This window comes from Chaetomium globosum, genomic scaffold (genome assembly GCF_000143365.1).
Source record: "Chaetomium globosum CBS 148.51 scaffold_7 genomic scaffold, whole genome shotgun sequence".
In the NCBI taxonomy this organism is placed as follows: domain Eukaryota; kingdom Fungi; phylum Ascomycota; class Sordariomycetes; order Sordariales; family Chaetomiaceae; genus Chaetomium; species Chaetomium globosum.
In genome coordinates, this window is record NT_165982.1 from 2,644,096 (window position 1) to 2,662,300 (window position 18,205).

The 18,205-nt window shown below is 56.5% G+C and overlaps 8 protein-coding genes across 8 annotated transcripts in view; 3 read left to right on the top strand and 5 right to left on the bottom strand.

The window, feature by feature from the left end:
- Positions 1–206, top strand: part of CHGG_10408 (uncharacterized protein) — a gene marked incomplete at both ends in the record, with an annotated part of 5,224 nt that extends 5,018 nt beyond the window's left edge. Inside the window, one exon of the mRNA XM_001228334.1 lies at positions 159–206. Within this exon, the coding sequence (XP_001228335.1) occupies positions 159–206 (48 nt within the window). The remainder of the gene's footprint in view (positions 1–158) is intronic.
- Positions 207–937: 731 nt separating this feature from the next.
- On the top strand, positions 938–3,885 carry CHGG_10409 (uncharacterized protein; the record flags this gene model as incomplete). The annotated part of the gene is made up of 3 exons (XM_001228335.1): positions 938–1,448; positions 1,574–1,679; positions 1,992–3,885. The coding sequence occupies 3 exons, from the start codon at positions 938–940 to the stop codon at positions 3,883–3,885; spliced, it is 2,511 nt and encodes an 836-aa protein (XP_001228336.1).
- A 287-nt stretch (positions 3,886–4,172) lies between these two features.
- CHGG_10410 (uncharacterized protein) lies at positions 4,173–5,355 on the bottom strand (the record flags this gene model as incomplete). The annotated part of the gene is made up of 4 exons (XM_001228336.1): positions 4,173–4,239; positions 4,302–4,920; positions 4,999–5,043; positions 5,100–5,355. The coding sequence occupies 4 exons, from the start codon at positions 5,353–5,355 to the stop codon at positions 4,173–4,175; spliced, it is 987 nt and encodes a 328-aa protein (XP_001228337.1).
- Positions 5,356–6,245: 890 nt separating this feature from the next.
- CHGG_10411 (uncharacterized protein) lies at positions 6,246–7,784 on the bottom strand (the record flags this gene model as incomplete). The annotated part of the gene is made up of 2 exons (XM_001228337.1): positions 6,246–6,959; positions 7,017–7,784. The coding sequence occupies 2 exons, from the start codon at positions 7,782–7,784 to the stop codon at positions 6,246–6,248; spliced, it is 1,482 nt and encodes a 493-aa protein (XP_001228338.1).
- A 1,555-nt stretch (positions 7,785–9,339) lies between these two features.
- Positions 9,340–10,207, bottom strand: CHGG_10412 (uncharacterized protein; the record flags this gene model as incomplete). Its single annotated transcript, XM_001228338.1, has 4 exons — positions 9,340–9,833; positions 9,925–9,991; positions 10,055–10,113; positions 10,180–10,207. 4 exons carry the CDS (start codon positions 10,205–10,207, stop codon positions 9,340–9,342), a joined length of 648 nt encoding a protein of 215 aa, XP_001228339.1.
- A 579-nt stretch (positions 10,208–10,786) lies between these two features.
- CHGG_10413 (uncharacterized protein) lies at positions 10,787–11,958 on the bottom strand (the record flags this gene model as incomplete). The annotated part of the gene is made up of 3 exons (XM_001228339.1): positions 10,787–11,135; positions 11,200–11,822; positions 11,872–11,958. The coding sequence occupies 3 exons, from the start codon at positions 11,956–11,958 to the stop codon at positions 10,787–10,789; spliced, it is 1,059 nt and encodes a 352-aa protein (XP_001228340.1).
- A 505-nt stretch (positions 11,959–12,463) lies between these two features.
- Positions 12,464–13,325, bottom strand: CHGG_10414 (mitochondrial 54S ribosomal protein YmL47; the record flags this gene model as incomplete). The annotated part of the gene is made up of 3 exons (XM_001228340.1): positions 12,464–12,633; positions 12,683–12,824; positions 12,888–13,325. 3 exons carry the CDS (start codon positions 13,323–13,325, stop codon positions 12,464–12,466), a joined length of 750 nt encoding a protein of 249 aa, XP_001228341.1.
- A 405-nt stretch (positions 13,326–13,730) lies between these two features.
- Positions 13,731–17,127, top strand: CHGG_10415 (uncharacterized protein; the record flags this gene model as incomplete). The annotated part of the gene is made up of 5 exons (XM_001228341.1): positions 13,731–13,827; positions 13,883–13,928; positions 13,979–14,020; positions 14,074–16,728; positions 16,785–17,127. 5 exons carry the CDS (start codon positions 13,731–13,733, stop codon positions 17,125–17,127), a joined length of 3,183 nt encoding a protein of 1,060 aa, XP_001228342.1.
- Between the last annotated feature and the right edge of the window lie 1,078 nt (positions 17,128–18,205).

An 18,205-nucleotide genomic window follows, 5' to 3' on the forward strand; every position in this document is an offset into this window, starting at 1 on the left:
CCGGGCCAGATCCTCCTAGTATTGGGGACGAGGCCATGGAAACACCTAGTGCTCGCCCTCAATCGACGACCGCTCTTCCATCCTTGATTTCGTTTCCGACTATAGGCGAACATTATTATTCCCATCTCTCACAACGCCATTATATGTTGGCACAGTAGACGATGCCGTCTGCGATGCTACGCGCCCGCCTTCTAGCCCTGGAATGAGGGTCCTGGGGCCTTCCGCGGAGGCCGCAAGTCGGGAAGGAGGTTATGACTCAGCAGGCGGATTGGGCGTGTCAGGTCCTGACGTGGAGGAGGAAGGGGGAGGGGGAGGGGGTGGTGGTGGACGGTGGGAGTGAGTGAGTAAGTGAGGGGGATGGGACGGGGATGGGATGGGTCATTTATTGGGGGGTACTTGGTGGGTGAAAATGGGGTCTCTGAATAGAGTATAGATTTGGTAGATAATACCAGACATCTTCGCCTGAATCTCTAGCCAGCCCAACGTCATCCAAACAATATGTAAAAGGGGTTGTTCAGCGGTTTATGAGGGTTAGGGTCAGGTGTTGATGCCAAGATCCCCTGACTAAGTTCTGTGCCCCTGTTCAGTGAGCTCATGGCGGCCAGGATCCGGGCGATCGCGGTCCACAGCGCTGACGACCTATGGACCTCAACTGAAAGAAAGCAACGACTCCGCGGACCCGACCGCGTCCCGTCTCAAACCCGACTCTTACACTGTGCATCGCTCTAACGCGAGATGCTACGCCTTAGCAATGCTGAATCAAGCGGCTTGACGAATCCGGCGACCAATTGCCTCTTCGACGAAAGAGTATAACACCAAATCCCCAATCCATAATCCCCGATCCCCTGTTTCCCGCTTCCCGCCCCCATCGATTATCGATTGAAGCCCGGTCGGTCTCCCCCAAACCGGACGGAATCACCAACCCAAGTTCCCAACCATGCCGCCCGACGGCCCCAGCAACAGCTTCAACACTCCCCCCGCCAACCACAACCACAACCACAGCAACAGCAACACAAGCAGCAACATCCGCGTCTTCGTCCGCTGGCACGAGCAAGTCGTCTTCGCCGGCGAAGAGCTCAAGTGCACCATCACCTTCAAGAATGTCGCCCGCCAGCCCACCGCCTCCTCCTCCACCACCCCCTCACCATCCCCCTCCACAACCACAACAAACACCCTAAAACCCTTCCCGCCCAACGCCTCCCACCACCACCGTGGCCCGCGCCAGCCCTCGCCACTACACCCCGCCCGCGCCGCCAAGCATACCACTTCCTCGGGGGGCGGGCTGGCGCCGCCCCCGTCGGGCGGCGCGAGGGGCCATCGCTCCAGCTTGTCGCTTTCGGTGCCGTCTGCTGCGTCGAGGGCGAGGGCGGGGTCCGTGGGTTGGGCGCCTGCGCAGGGTGCCGGTGGTGGTGGTGGTGGTGGTGGGAGGGGGGTGAGGAATGGGGAGGGTGGGAGTGTAGGGGGGAATGGGATGGGGAATGGCAATGGGCATGGGAATGGGAATGGGCACAGGCACAAGCGGTCGGTGTCGATTGTCTCGATTGGCTCGCTGAGTACGGTTGATGATGGGCAGGCTGGTGTTTCGTCTTCGCCGAAGCCGCCGCGGCCGAGGGGACATGCGAGGGCGTCGAGTTTGCAGATATTGCCCCGTGGTGGGCTGCTCAATGGGCCGCGTTCTGGTGAGTTTGGTTGGGGGATGTTAGGGGGGGGGGGGGGGGGGAAGAAGTGCTGACGTTTGTTTTCTTTTCCGCTACGCATCCCAAGGGATCGAGTTCCCAGTCGTCCCCGCTATTCCACGCATCGTACCCGCCGGAACGGAACATCAATGGCCGCCGACCGGGCACGGGGACCGCGCCCGACACCCCGAGAGCCGAGTTCTCCCGCCCATCGCCGGTATCGCCAAATCCACTCGCCCAGTTCAAATTCCCCATGTCCCCCTCGCCAACGACACCCGGGACCGTGGGGGGGCTTGCCAACCAAAACCCGACCAGGCCGACATCAAGTGGATTACCAATGAGGACGAGGGAGCTCGTCCCGACCATAAACCAACAAGGGGTGGCACCGACCGCGAAGATTTTGTCAACACTGAGCATAGCCGGGACACCGAGGAGTAACGGCCAGTTCTATTCTCTCAGCAACAACTCCTCCGAGACATTTGCCTCAGAATATGTGACGCAACCGCCCCAGCGGTCGCAAGTCCGCCCGCCACACAACAGGAGGACGTCGGGCCTTGCTGCGAGCGCCGCGAGACTACCCGAAACGCTGATGATGGGCTATGCTCAGATCCAAGGATCCTTTACGCTGGACGGGTCACTCATAAATATCGGGCCCTTTGAGGCCGTCAAACGGAAAGCTGTCGTGGGCGGCCAGGGCGGCGGCGTTGTCGGGTTGGAGACGCCAAAACGCGATAGCGGGTTGCTGCGCGGGTTCGGATGGGGCAATATCACGAGCTCTATTGGCGAGCTATTGGGCGGCGGCGAACTCAGCAGCATCAAGGAGATGCGCGGGATTGCCAACTCGAAAGCGGTACCCCTACTATCTACGCCGCAGTCTATTTTGTTTGTCGATCTACAACTGGCTCCAGGCGAGAGCAAGGCGTACGAGTACACTTTCAAGCTACCCAAGGGACTACCACCAACGCATCGCGGGAAGGCGATGAAGATATCATACAGCCTTGTCATAGGTACCCAGCGGCCCGGCGGCTCCAAGGAGCAACGGGTCAAGTCCGTGGACGTGCCGTTCCGAGTATTAGGCAGCGTTAACAGCCACGGAGAGATATTAGGCCACGACCTAATGTCCCCATACATCCTCCTGCGGGACCAGGCCCGCGTTCAAACCGTCACCGGCACACAACAGAAAACCAACGGCAAATCGACACCCTCTTCGTCGACAGCCTCTACAATGGCCTCCTTCCTCACCTACGTAGACGACCTACTCTCTCGCCCGCAACACGATCCCAACCAAGCAAGTGGCGCCCTCCTAAGCCCGAGCGCCCCCCTGACCCCCCACTCCCCGACCTCCTCCCGCCGCCCCTCCATCATGTCCGTCTCGGACCATCACCCCTTCATGCCACCGCCCACCGCCAAAGAAGCCATCGATCTCGCGATCCTCCGCTCCAACTTCGCCGGCGGTGGCAGTGGCGGCCCAAGCAACAACCAGTCCCCGAACCGCTTCGAGATCGCCCGCAACGGCCGCCGCGTGGGCGTCGTCATGCTCACGCGGCCCGCCTACCGGCTCGGCGAGACCGTGACGTGCGTCGTCGACTTCCAGGGCGCCGAGGTGCAGTGCTACGCGGTGCACGCCGCGCTGGAAACGGCCGAGAAGGTGGACGCGAGCCTGGCGCTGCGCTCCGAGGCCAGCGTCAACCGCGTCACCCGCAAGGTCTGGGGCAGCGGCAGCGAGGCCGCCCTCTACGCCCGCCGCTGGGTCTTCACCGCCGCCATCCCCGTCGCCGCCACCCCGGAGTTCGTCACCAGCGGCGTGGGCCTCGAGTGGAAGGTCCGGCTGGAGTTTGTCGTGCCGGTGCAAGCCGCCGCGGTGGTCGCGCCCACGCCGCTGGCGTCGCAGGTGCTTTATGAGGAGAGCGGGGATGGGGAGGATGGTGGGGAGGGTGGGAGTGCTGCGGCGGAGGGTGAGGGGATGCTGGAGGGGGAGAGGCGGAGGGAGAAAGAGGCCAAGGCCCAGAAGCAGCAACAGCAGCAGCCGCATCCGTTGCTGGAGGAGATCTCGAGGGATGATCGCGGTGGGCTGGTGCTGGTGGGGGTGGAGAATCTAATGTGTGAGAGCTTTGAGGTGGCCGTGCCGCTGAAGGTATATGGCGCGGCGTGTAATGGGCTGGAGAGGCTGGAGCGGGACGAGGCGATGGATGAGGGGCTGCCTGTGTGAGTAGTGTCGGTTGCTAGGTACGATAGATGCCGGGGTTGAATAGAGTGTGTGGATGTGTGTTACTCAGGTCGGTGGCCACATGACGAGGTTTGTGAAGTTTACGGATATCGATTAACTATCGAGTGTATCTAACGCTGTCCGGTCTACACTAGACCTGGTCAGGGTAGTAAGTGTGCCAACAGATACCTCTGTATGGCCTTGTTACTAGCAACTACTAATGGAGGATTACAGAGACAACTTCAGCCTTCTGCGTCTCCGTGCCATCATTTCTACCTATCTTCGTCTTATCAGCGCTCTCCACCTTCCGTCTTGTTCGTCTTGAGCCACACTCCTAATTCAGGTTCCCATCGATGCCTGCAGACAGTGTGTTAGCAACCCCTACCTACCTTAATCACTCACCTCAAAGAGAAACCTACCCAGCCCACTCGGTAAAAGCCAGGCTGCTCACCCCATACTCCCCGATCAACATGCTGTGGTACCCCCACGGCACCAGCGCGGGCACCCCCTCGAACTCGGTCTCCCGCAGCGGGAACAGCTGCCCCGTCGGGTACTCGTGAAAGTTCTTACAACTCCACACCCCGGGCCGGCCGTCGGGATCCCGCTCCAACAACGCAGTAATATCCACAAACACCCCCGTCTCGACATCAATCCACCGCGCATCAATCACATTCTCACCGCCGCTCCGCCGCGTCTGCGTCGCGAACGCGTTCACATCAAGGAAATACTCCCGCTGACGCACACGGCGCCGCCGCCGTCCCTCCCCTTCTCGCACCACATCCTCATCATAATACTCATACTCATCAAAATACTCATACTCCTCCTCATGATAAACAAACCGACTCTGATTCCACCCCCTCGCCACCAACCAGCCCAGCGTCGCCCCGCTGACCTGCGCGTCCACGTCCCCGTCCCACGGCAGGATCCGCCCGCTCCACCACCACCCCAGCAGCGTGCCGTGGGCGAGCCAGGTCGGGAGGCCGTGGGAGGAGAAGGTGGTGAGATAGGAGCGGATCAGGTGGGTTAGGGTTGTGCGGTCTGTTTGGGGGAGTTATTACGTTATCCCGAGGGGGGGGGTTTGGGGATTGAGGTGGGGGGAGGGGGGGGTTGGCGTACGTTTGTTGTGGGGGATGTGGCCTTGGTAAAAGCGGGCGTCGTAGTCTGTGCGGGTGTGTTAGTTGGGAGATTGGAATTGGGGGTGGGGGGAGGTGCTGTACGGGCTAGGACGAGGTTGTCGCCGGCTTCGTGAAAGTATTTGTACTCTAAAGCCGGTTCTGGTGGCGAACGGTACTGCGAAGGCGGCGGTTGCCTTCCGGGCGAGCTGTGCTTCTTGTCCTGCTGGGCATACAGTAGTAGGGGCTCGCCACCCCCTCTCCCCACGGCAGCAGTGCTGATGAGGATGGAGAGGCCGAAGAGGGCGGTCAGCAAAAAGGTGAGCTTCTTCGTAGAAAGGTAAGCTGAGATGGCTCTCATGGTTGGTTTGGGTGACGCGATTGAAAGGCTTAGATGATAGTTAGGCTGGCAAATAACGTCCGGCCGTTGAATGTACGGAATGGCGACGACAATGAATGCTAGTAGTTAATTCTGGATGGCCACGGCTTGGATAGACTATAGGGGGGGCGTGCGATACGCGATGCGGTAACTGGTGGCTTGTCTGAATGTTGTTGAAAGGTTTTAGGATGCCTCGGCCAAACAGGGACCTGGGGGCCTAGATTTAGAGGAAGTTCTCAGAATCTAGGCACCTCTGCACGTGTCAAGGCCTCAGACCTTGCGTCTGGGAGCGGTCCGAGCGATGTATCTGGTCACATGGCGGTTCACCTGACCCATGGTATTTGCATCCCCGACGGTCTAACAGAAGAAGGGGGCCACATGCCCAGATGATTCGAAGTTAGAAGGGAACCCGAATGGTCTTGGTGGCCGGGATAGCCCATTGTTAAGAAGTTGTGTCTGAGCGCAGTTGTAAGCATTTCATAGAGTCTGGGGACACTGTCACGGGTACTGACTTTGACTTATCGAACTCGACCCTGAATCATCTTTAACAGGTTCCTCAATGCCGAATTACCGCAGTTTCAACATCTTCTCGCAGCAGAATTCTGCCGTTGTTTGCTCTCGACTCAGCATGGCATCTTACTTACGTACCTATTCGACAACGTTGAACACAGGTACTCGAGTTGGATGGTATGCCCTTAGGAAAATCACGGTCTCCTATTAACGTTGAGTTGTAATTACTATCTAACCAACTGATGCATGAATAAAAGGGGGTATATAACAAAACACAACCTGCACCCTCCCCCCAAACCAGCCCACCTCATTATTAAATACCCACAACACCACACCCGCACACCACCACCCACCCACCCCCCTCACTTCCCCAACGTCCCAAACGGACTCACATCCGTACCATCCCTCAACCACCGATCCAAAGTCGGCACACTCCCACTCGACGCCCTCTGCCCCACCCCACCTGCCGATGTCACCGCCGCCGTTGGATTAGTGGGATTGGTAGCTTTGGGGCTGGGAAAAAGGCTGAATTTACCACCACCCCCTGCGGCGGCGGCTGCTGCTGCTGCTGTTTGTGCTGTGGTTCTTGGTGGGGGTGGGTTGCCGAGTTGGAATTTGGGCGGGGGGTCTCGCGTCGTGGTGGTGGTGTTGATGGTGGATTTGCGGGGGCCGTAGTAGCTGACTGCGTAGCCGACGCCCTTTCTGGGTATTGATGTGGCGGTTGCTGCTGGCTGCTTGAGATCGGAGGGGAAGCGGAAGCCGGCGTCGTCGGTGCTGTAGGTACTGCTGCGGCCGTCGTCGCTGGTGGAGTAGTCCTTTTTAGAGGAGGAGATTGAGTATGCTTTGTTGGAGGTGCCGGTCAGCTGGGGGTAGCCGATGTTGCCGTTGATGCCACTCTCGCCGCCCCCGCGACCGAGGCGCCGGCGCTTGTTGTTGCGCTTTCTGCGGAGGACGAGCACGAACACTATGCCTGTGAGCAGCGACGAGCCGATGATGCCGCCTACTACTGCCAAGGCCGTTTGCGTCACGGAGAGCGCGGCGCCTTGGGCTTGTTGGATTTGTGTATTGGCTTGGTCCTGGGATTTGGTTAGCCACTTCATGCCAACATATCGTATATGCAGCAGTAGACCTACCCGCAGAGCCGTGGCATCGGCTTGTGCCTTTTGCGCCACGCTCGCCGCCGATCTTGACGCATCCGCTGCACTCTGGCTAGCCAGCCGAAGAGCACTCGAGAAGCTCGCGCCCATGGAGCTGGTCAGGCTCGCCATATTCTCGGATAATGCACGACTGGCGCTCTGCGATGCTGATTGAATCGCCTGCGAGATGGCACGGTCTGCACTGGCCCTTGCCTCGTCCCCCCGCCGCGACGCCTCCGCCGAGGCCTGCGACATTGACCGCGAAGCCGATTCGGCGTTGCCCTGCTGTAGGCGGGCGCTCGCCAGCTGCTGCTCCGTTTGGCTGAGCCGTTGGGTGGCCTGCTGCAGCGACTGGCTAAGCTGCTGGCTGGACTGGCTCACTTGCTGGCTCGCCTGGCTGACGGATCGGAACTGGTTGCTGACCTGTTCCAGCTGGCTGCTGAGCGCTTGGATCTGCCCCTGGTCTTGCCGTGCTAAAAGTGACGGGGGCGGCGTGATCATGGCTTCGCACCCGCCCCGGACCACATGGGCCGGCTCGGCGGGCGGCGACCGGGGATGCGGGACACTCCGACCCTCCACCTCACCCGGTATCCTCCTCCATACCGGCTCGGGCCCTCCCGCCCCTCCGATGACGGCCTCCTTCCCATTAACCGGTACCACCACCGGAACCGGCTCGTATGCTACCCCATTACCGACCCAAGCACAGCTCGAGCATATTAGAAAGAGAAGCGAAAGACGCGGGAATAACAACGGCTTCCTGGCCATGGCGCGCGAGAATCATAAAAGAAGCCAATAACCAAACAACTGAGTATTACCGCCGGCGGCAGAATCGAAGGAGAGTAGCACGAGGGACGGCGGACCTGGCGATCATCCTTTCAGCCAGAAGGACTGACGGGTGTGGGAAGGGAGGGAAAGGGTGGATGGGGAATTAGCCAAAACGGGAGAAGAGAGAGAGAGGGAGAGGACAGAAACAAACAGAGGCGGGCAGTGGGAGGGTAAAAGAAGAAATGTTTGCATAGCTTTCTCCCGACTCGTCGTTTAGAGGATCAGAAGCTGGAACCAGGTTTACTATGCCATACTGCCCAACAAGGACCGGAAACAAACTCGCAACCGAGCAGTGGCAGATCATCGAGGGGGGAGAGTAGAACCGGCGTGAGCAGGAGACGGTAACAACCCCCCACGCTATCATGCCTTGATGCTGGCCGGCTATCACGACAGTCGGCACTGCGTAGCTCCCTGGTAGCAGCCACCAAGAGGCACCAAGACGCCCCGGCCCGTCATCCCATCAGACACCAACCAGACGAAACCCCCGAGAAAAGCCACAGCCGTTGGCATCCAAGTCCAGCCAAGCCCAGTCGACCCCGGAGCCTGGCGCAGATCGCGCCGGAGGCACACCGCACCGGGGCGCACGGATGTCCCGGGGTCGGCCGAATCGGGAGGTGCCGGGGTGACCTGAGACGGATGGGCGCGGGGGTGTTAATGCTTCTCGCTTGACCTCAAACAGCAAATGGGCTGGTTTTATGCTTGGGTGCTGCCTTTCCCGGGTTTCCACTAAAAAAAGACGGGAACAATAGGGTTTCCGGGCTCTGGTTCTGCTTTCTTCTGGTCGGTGCGTCTCAGATGGGTGCTCGTTACCGGTGTTGGTGTGCTGTGTTGGAAGATGGTGCCATCCACTTAGACCACTCGGCAGCTACTTCACCCGCCGATTGGGGTTGGGTCGAGTAAGCTCTTGTCTTGGCTGTTCCAGACATTTCTTATCGGCCTCGTCAACACCGACATAGGCCATTCATTGAGAAGGAAATCCCCCCTTTTTCATGACCAACCTCACACTCCCAATCCTACGGGCACCAGCCCCCTTGGAAATAACACGCACATTCCCAATTTTTACACACAAAAACTGTTATCTATATACACCGAAGACAGTTCAAAACACAGTATCCGAGCCCATAGCCGCCGCCGCCGCCGTCACCTCCAAGTCCGACGGAATAATAACCAGCCAACATCTCCGAACGCCAGACATGCAGGTCCGTCTTTTCCATTCCCCAACAACAATGGAAAACAGTTTGTCAGACCGGACGGCCTGGCCCGATTCGCCGCCGCCGCCAGCCCAGCTTGTCGTAATTATGACATTGTCCCACCCACCCATCCGTGTCATTCATCACACATTTTACCCTTCACCCCATACTATACCACACCACACCAAATCACCAGACACAACAAAGACCAGGCGAGGGTGTCAGCTTGCACCCAGGAGTTTCTTGATTCTCACATCCTAGTCCCACTCCCTATCCTCCCAAAATCCCACACGACCCGACCGCCTTTAAACTGGCAGCTTAAACTTCTCGCCCTTCATGACCTTGGTGTAATAGATCCAAAAGAAATCGCTATACAGTAGCGTCTGCATAACACCGGCTACGACAGCGACGGTGTCAATCTTGTGGGTGGTCTCGGTCATGTAGCGGTAGATCCAGTTGGGGATGTACAGGGCGCGGTAGGTGCCGAGGGCGAAGAGGTAGTGGGCGGTGATGGCCTCGGCCTCGCCCGTGCGCTGCAGCATGAACAGCTGCGGCAGAATGGCCACGCTCTCCAGCCAGATGGAGAAGGCCCAGAACACCTCGAGCACCGTGTACCGCACGGGGAAGAGCAGCGCGAGCGCCACCGCGAATCCGAGGAGGTATTCCACGCGGAAGGTGTCCAGGTTGGCGTCGTTGGTCGGCTTGTACTCGCGCGCCATCAGGTAGATGGTGTAGAACTGCGAGCAGATGAAGAGGATCTTGAAGATGAAGTTGTACGGCGAGTGTGTCCATGGGAGATCTGCGGGGGCGGGGTTGTGGTGGTTAGTGGCATGGCTGCTGATGCGACGACTCGCCATTGAACACTGAGGAGGGTGTGGGAGGAGGCATACCTAGGTATCTTGTGACGTAGACAATCAGGTATAGGACCTGAGACTTGAATGAAATGCCGGAGCAGCTCTGCGCAATTGGGTGTTAGCATCCCTAGGGAGATGGCAATGCGACAATGGCAACAATGCGCACCTTGAGCTGGATAATCTTATGCAGTAGGATAAAGATGGATGCCAGATGGGAGAAATCCCCTAGGAAAGCCAATGTCAGCCCCTCTTGATTCTCCCCACATCACCCCTCCCCAGAGGCATCCATACCGGCCACGCGAAAGAGGTTGAGCACCATCTTGAAGCAGCGCTATCTCTCTCGGTTCGCCCCCAGGCGCACAACGTAAACTCGATAGCTTCGGGATCGCAGTGTCGGGCTGCCGCAGCAGAGCAGCTATCGGATTGGCTATCAAGTAGCCAGCCTGGGACTTTGTTTGGCAGTTGCGATAATTGGGTCGGGCGGGATTCGTCGTTGGTCGGTCATGGAATTCGAGGTTTCGGTTTCCAACAACAGCTGGCCTTGCTTGTTGGGGACACGGTCGCGCCTTTCAACGGCACGGCAGTTTGATGCAGCTGTAACTTGTAGGAAACGGCCCCACAGACAGCTGTTGGCGAATCAAGAGTTCGGAAATCGCCAGGTGGCTCGAGGACACCGAGGGTATATCAGGGTTAGGGTGCGTTTCAACTCCGGCAGCCAGATGGGTGTATACAATGCCATGCAACTCTAGCCGAGCTTGGGTTCAGTGTCGCCTTCAAACGTTACAAGGCATATCAGTAGTAAACAAAGGTTCTGGCCTGTTAACCATTGGGATGTCATGCAATTGTATTCTGCTCAACTCCTGGCACCCACCTCAAACGCCTAATCCAACGAGCCCCTTCACATATCTATGCTCATCAAATACATCTCAAATATCCTCATAAACTTGGCCACAAACGCTTCAAGATGGAAAATCACCTTTGTGCCTGTCCGAATCCTGTGCTCGAAGAAGGCGGCCCACTTGATGACATCCGCCTTGAGCGCATCATCAATGAGTGGGATCAACTTGAAGGTGAGCGTCCTCAGGATCGTGGTTGCGGGGATGCAGTGTGTCAACAAATCGTACAACTTCGATCGGACCTGCAGGATTCGGGCTGGTGTGTGCTCCTCCATGATCTCCTTGGCGATCTGACCGATGAGCGCCTCCCAATCTGGGGGCGGTATTGGTGTGGTGTCTGTGACTTTCTCGCTGCAAGGCAGACGAGTTAGTATCACACAGTCTTACAATTGCCGGAGTATCAGGGGTGACTTACTTCTGTGCGTGTACCGCCTCAAACATCAGGAGCGCCTTGCGCAGGTTCCGTCCGCTCTCTTTGGCAATCCTCTGATGCAGGCCCTTCACCACCGGCCACCCCTCCTTCTTCGCCGACGCAGCCAGCACATCACTGATCTCATCCTGTGTCGGGGCCGCAACCCGGACAAGCAGGGTACGCGATCGGATAGGTGCGATGATGTTCGCAGTAGAATTGGCAAGGAGGATGAGCCGCAGGTTGGGCGAGTATTTCTCCATCGTCCGACGCAGCGCTGCCTGAGCATCTCTGCTAAGGTGGTCGGCCTCGTTGATCACAACCACCTTGAACTTCTGTCTCGCCGACTGGTCGACTTGCTGTGTCTGCGCAACCTCCTTGAGCAAGTCCTGCACGACAACCCGGTCGTAGCTGCCGACATCGGAGGGTGTAATTTCGAGGTGGTAGATGGAGGCAACGATATTGAACTCGAGCTTGCGGTTGCTGCTTGTTTGGAAAACACGCGCATCGATCTTGATCTTCTCAACACCGGGCCCAAATAGCTCTTTTAATGTTGCAACAATTCTTGTCTTCTTGCCTGCACCCGATGGGCCGTATACGAGGAGGTGGGGGAAGTCGCCGCTTTGCGCCTACAAATGGTTAGCTGCTGGCTTTCACATGTTAATAAATTCGTCTTACCAGAGAGCGCAATCGTTCCGAGAGCTCCTCATGGTATGTGAGGGCATCTAGAGACCTAGGCCGGTGCTTGTCGACAATGAGCGCCATTTTAGAGTTGTTGTTGTCAGGAGATTGTAGGAATTGTTCAACAGGTAAGAGCGGACTCGAGGAAGACGCGTCTGGGTGACGCGACGTGCAGGAGTCGCCAAAAATCAATTAAGCGGTTGCAGGGGGTGCACGGGCCATACTAGGCAGGCATCCGAGGGGCGAGAACACAAAACCGAATAGGAAGCTTTCTTTTCGTGTAAAGCCGATATGTTGCTACTGTCCGTATTGGCCAGGTCTTTTCTGACTTTCAAAAATACAAGCAACAGCCCTCACAAGATGGGATAGAAACTTAACTACCTTGGTCAACGGCCAAGCAAGTTCAACAGTTGATACGGACATTGTAGGTTATGTCTTGTGCTCCATGGCACTCATAAATCAAGTGGAGAAGAACACAGGTGCTTCGTATACCTGAGGTTACAGCTCTGTGTCAAGAACACATGAACCCAGCACATGGACAGTTGTGTTAGTCTACATATTATACAACAGAAAAAGCATAGCCCGACGGTTACGAAGGAGGGGGTGCCGAGGGCGACGTTTCCGTAGTCGGTGGTGTGGGCGTAGCTGCCTCTGCAGGGAGCTTCTTCCATGGCTGTCTTAAGTCATCCAGGGTGATACCATCCAACTTTGTGATTCCAACAACAGCCGGATCCCCCTTCTTGACGAACTCATATTGCCCTAGAAAACGGTTAGCAGATGCAAATTGATGCTGGTAGAGATTCAGTACCTGGCAACTTGTTCCCCGCAAGGCGGAAGGCATCCCGGATGACCTGCTCGTGCAAGATTCCCTTGATCTCGAAAACGACCTGGTTGATGGCAATCCTAGCGGCCCAGTGGTCGAACGAACCCTTTCCTTTACCCATTCTCATCTTTGCACCAGCTAGTGTCAGTGAATTGCCAAGCTCCATAGTACACCCTAGACATAGACATACCTCGTTTCCGCTGACGAACACACCAACGTTGCAAGCAACCCTCTTGTACAGCCGATATTTCTGGCCACGCAACCGCTGCTTGATGGTGTCCTCGGCCATCTTGAGATGCTTGGCGCTGATTCTGCGGTGGTGGTCGCACATGCGCAAGCCGTAATCGCCCCAAACCACTGTTGTGCCTTTTGTTGACCCGCCCGTCGGCACTCTGGGCCTGCCCTTCATCATCTTCTTCTTTCGTGGGAGGTTGGGTTCCAGCCATGACCCCGCCTGGATCGCAGTCGCCGAAAATAGCCTGGCATGTTGGGGAGTGAGGGTGGATGCAACGGGTACCGAGGGTCGCAGGATGGCCGTCGGGGGGAGGGAAGCTCGGAGTGGTGTCGCAGGCCCTATCCTTAGTGCCTGAAAGGCACTGAGGAGCCCCGATGAAGCGTTTGGCCTCATGGCGATCGAATTGGCTAAGGTGGTCGGCCTTGACGATTTGGCTGGGGGTATCTCCAGCGCCGAAAAAAGGCCCCAAGCAATCGCATCGGAGAAACTGCGGGAGAGCGGTTGAACTTTAGACACCGGTACAATGATATTCTCTTAAACGGTCACTTTGAGCATGTCACGCTCTAGCGCGCTGTATGCCAAGACCAAGTTCGACCGCGTCGCCCTTTGAATTACAGCGCGTCTGCAGCTCCAAGTCTCACGACCAATGTTCCAGGCTTCCGTCATCTGCCTGGACCCCAACGGCAATACAAATCAAAAGGAGGAAGGGTGCATAAATGCGCATTTGCGCTCCTTCTCTCCTCTAATTTTCCCTCTAAATTACTCGAATTAACGACAAGATCTATTACATCGCCCACCATGCCAGACATTCGCAACTTCTTCACTTCCAAGAGCGGTGCTCCCCCGCCGAAACCTGCAGCCAAGAAGGAGGAAGAGCCAAAAAAGGCCCGCGGTAGTGCGTGTGCTCAAACATGCGTTTTTCGATGATATGGCGTTCTAATCGATTTTAGAAGGACGTAAGGTGATTGAAGACAGCGACGAAGACGAGGTTGTCGAGTAAGTACATGGCGTCGTCCAAAATTTCCAATGGCTAACAGACATTATAGGACGAAGAAGCCGACCAGGTCCACACCTCGCAAGAAGGCAGCGTGAGTTGTGCTAGTTGGACTCTGGCCCGCTTTTCATTCTTAACCATAAGTAGAGCCCGTACCGAGGTGGATGGCGAAGAAACCACTGCTGCCAAATACTTTGCGTCGTCCAAACCGAAGCCCGATACCACAAATACCACCCCAAAGCCTGCATCCAAGACCCGTCTGACCCCTGGCGTCGAAGTCCGCGTGAGCCCCCGAACCAAACCAGCGGCAGCAAAACTAGTACCGGAACCAGCCAAGAAGAAGCCCATTACCGCTTACAAGAAGCACGATCGGGACGATGACGATGCCTTTTTGGACGACGATGAGGATGCCGGGGATGACATTTTCGCAGCGGATGTGAAGGGTGGCAACAAACGAAAGAACGACGAGTATGTCGAAGAAGACAGCGAGGAAGACTTCCTTCCCAAGCCCAAGCGAGTAGCTTCTCGAGCCGGTAAGCCTGTCAGGGCTGAATCCGACCAGGAAGCTGAGCCGACCCCAAAAACGACAGCCAAGAAAGGGCCGGCCAGGAAACGCAAAACCCCGACTTCGGACAGTGAGGAGGACGAGGAGGATATCAAGCCCGCAAAGAAGGCCGCCCCGGCCAAACCACGTGCCCCAAGGGCCAAGAAACAGCCCGAGCCCGAGGCCGACGATATCAAGGCCATTCTCGATAACCTTCCCACCGTCCAAGCACCTGACGCTCCGGCGCCTGACCCGACCGCCAAGTTTGACTGGCGGAAAGCGGGGCCAGGGGGCGGGAATTCCGGTCCGCCGCCAATGGCCGGCGCTGTCGATATCCCCGAAGGCGAGGACGACTGTCTTGTGGGTAAAAGCTTTGTTTTTACCGGCCTTCTCAAAACTATCAGCCGTGAAGAAGGACAAGCCCTTGTTAAGCGTTATGGCGGCAAGGTCACAGGCGCACCAAGTAGCAAAACCGATTTTGTTGTCCTTGGAGACGATGCTGGCCCCAGCAAACTCCGGAAGATCAAGGAGCACGGGATTAAAACGATTGACGAGGAGGGCTTGTTCTACCTCATCAAAACGATGCCTGCGCACGGCGGTAGTGGCAAGGGCGCCGAGAAGGCCAAACAAAAGCAGGAGGCAGAAGAGAAAAAGATTCGAGACGAAGCAGCCCGGATGGAGAAGGAAGAACAAGCTCGCAAGGCAGAGGCTGAGAAGGCAGCGAAGAAAGCCGCTGCAGCGCGCGGAGCCCCCCCCCCTGCGCCAACTCGGGTATTATCCCAGCTGTGGACAACCAAGTACGCACCCACGCAGCTTAACCAGATCTGCGGCAACAAGGCGAACGTCGAGCGGATCCAGGGCTGGCTTGACAAATGGGCGATGCACCGCAAGTATAACTTCCAGAAAAGGGGTGCGGATGGCATGGGCGGCTACAGGGCCATCATTATCTCTGGACCACCCGGTATTGGTAAAACAACGGCTGCCCACCTCGCGGCCAAGCTCGCAGGATATGACGTGCTCGAGAGCAACGCTAGCGACACACGCAGCAAGAAGCTTGTTGAGAACGGCGTCAGCGATGTGCTCAATAACACGTCGCTGATGGGCTACTTTGCAGCCGACGGCAAGCAAATCGACGCTGGAAAGAAGAAGATTGTCCTCGTCATGGACGAGGTTGACGGCATGTCTGCCGGTGATCGCGGCGGCGTTGGGGCCCTTGCTAAGTTCTGCAAGAAGACCGAGGTACCCCTAATTCTAATCTGCAACGAGCGCAGGTTGCCCAAGATGAAACCTTTCGATCACGTTGCCTTCGATGTCAAATTCCAACGCCCGACGGTCGACCAGATCCGGTCCCGGATCATGACCATCTGTCATCGGGAAGGTCTGAAGATGCCGCCTCAGGTTATCAACGCACTCATCGAAGGGAGCGGCAAGGACATCCGCCAGATAATCAACATGTTATCCACCGCCAAGCTCGATCAGACAACCATGGACTTCGACCAAAGCAAGGCGATGACCAAGGCCTGGGAGAAGCACGTTGTCTTGAAGCCTTGGGACATCTGCCAGAAGATGATTGGAGGAGGTCTTTTTGGCCCGGCCAGCAAGGCGACGTTAAACGACAAGATCGAGCTCTACTTCCACGACCACGAATTCAGCTTTTTGATGATTCAAGAAAACTACCTGCGGTCGAAGCCGGCGGCACTAACCGGGAAGAACTACAATGCCAGGGCGGCACTAACCGGGAAGAACTACAATGCCAGGATTCAGAACCTCAAGTACCTCGAGCTTGTTGATCAGGCAGCTGAGAGCATCAGTGACGGAGATCTAGTCGACCGCATGATCCACGGTCCGCAGCAGCACTGGAGCCTGATGCCCACACACGCAGTCTTCAGCACTGTCAGGCCAGCAAGCTTCATCGCCGGTATGTTCACCGGTCAGACCGCATTCACATCATGGCTTGGCAACAACAGCAAGACTGGAAAGCTCGGTCGCTTCGTCCGCGAAATCCAATCCCATATGCGTCTCAGGACGTCGGGCGATCACAACGAGATCCGGCAACAGTATCTGCCTGTGCTCTGGCACCAGCTGGTCAAACGGTTGGAGGCCGAGGGCAAGGATGTCGTCCCAGACGTCATCGAGCTCATGGACAGCTACTACCTCACCCGAGAGGACTTTGATAGTATCAAAGAACTCGGTGTGGGGTACCAGTCGGAGGACTTGATTAACATTGACACGCAGACCAAGTCGACATTCACCCGGATGTATGTTGCTCATATTCCTACTCATGACCGCTGTGACAAGACTAACTTGTTTCCAGGTACAACGCGGCATCGCATCCTGTGCCCTTCATGAAAGCTAGCAACATGGACGTGGCCGTGGCCGCGAAGAAGACTGACAAGGATGTGCCCGACTTGGAGGAGGCTATTGAGGAAGAGGACGAGAACGACGTTGCCGAACCCGCTGAAGTTGACGAGGAAGAAGAACTCGACCTCAAGAAGGACAAGTACATCAAGCAGCCCAAGGCCAAGGGCGGGAAAAAGACAGTTAAGAAGCCGGCCAAAGCTGCGGATGACGACGACGAGGATGGCGGCAGCAGTAAGCCGTCGAAAGCCAAGGCGAAGCCGGCGGCTAAGGGCAGAGGACGACCGAAGAAAGCTTAGTAGGACCCGTGGTGCTCCTGAGCAAGGGCAGGAGTTGGACTCATGCAGCAATTATAGAGCCGTTTACACATTTAGCTAGCTGTGGAAGGAGCTTTGAGAAATGGAGCGACATCGCTTTTTAAGTTATCCTCAGCTAGTCACACATCGAAGCAGAAGTAAGCTCGTCCAGTCTATGTACCCGTGCTCTTACTCGGGGAACTGCCGGTTGGCGAGTGCTCTTCTGGAAACCATTCATTAGGCCCGAGACACGAGTTATGGCGGTTATATTGCATGCTAAATGCCAGCGTTGTTGCTGTGAACCCCTTGCTGCTGCTCAACCAGGTTACCAAGCCAATGCTTTGCACCAGGCCACCCACACCCCAATTTACAGAACACTAGTTAGCAGAGAGAGAGATGCTTAACTAGCAATCAGAGACGCAGCATTGACAAATACTCAAACATGCAGTTTGTATTTACCCTGCAATGAACAGCATGGGCAGCTATTTACAATCGGCTATCGTAACCCCTGAAATTGTCCTTGGTGTCTCCATCCCCAATGTCAACAATATAGTCCCCTGGACGCAATGTGAAACCAAGAAGGTTAATGTTGCCCTATCCAAATACAAGAGCTATGATAGAATTTACGAGAAAACTACTTGATATTCTCACTGGCAATTTCGGGACATGCCCGCCTCTACCGAGTTCGAATTGCTTGCCATTACCATCACGGTGGTGTTGTGCCTTGTTTTGGGACAACGTGCAAGTGTAGTCAGGCATATATGTCCGTGATTTCACATGAGAGACCAAATACCAAATAGCTGGCTTCTGTTTTTTGTTTTTTTTTAAAGGAAAAAGGGGTTTCCTTAGCCAAGGAAAACCCGCAGTGTGACCGAGTGTGCCAAGAAACTGAAGTGACTCGAGTGATCAGCCGAGGCGAGACGGAAGAAGAGAGGAGAAATTGAGGGAATATCGGTTCTAGTTTGAGAGAAAAGTTTGGGTAATGTGCGTTGAATGCTGGGTTGATTTGTTCATTGTAATCTTTCTCACGCAAAGAATCCACCAAGTATGCAAAGTAAAATCGCCGCCAACCACCCCCATC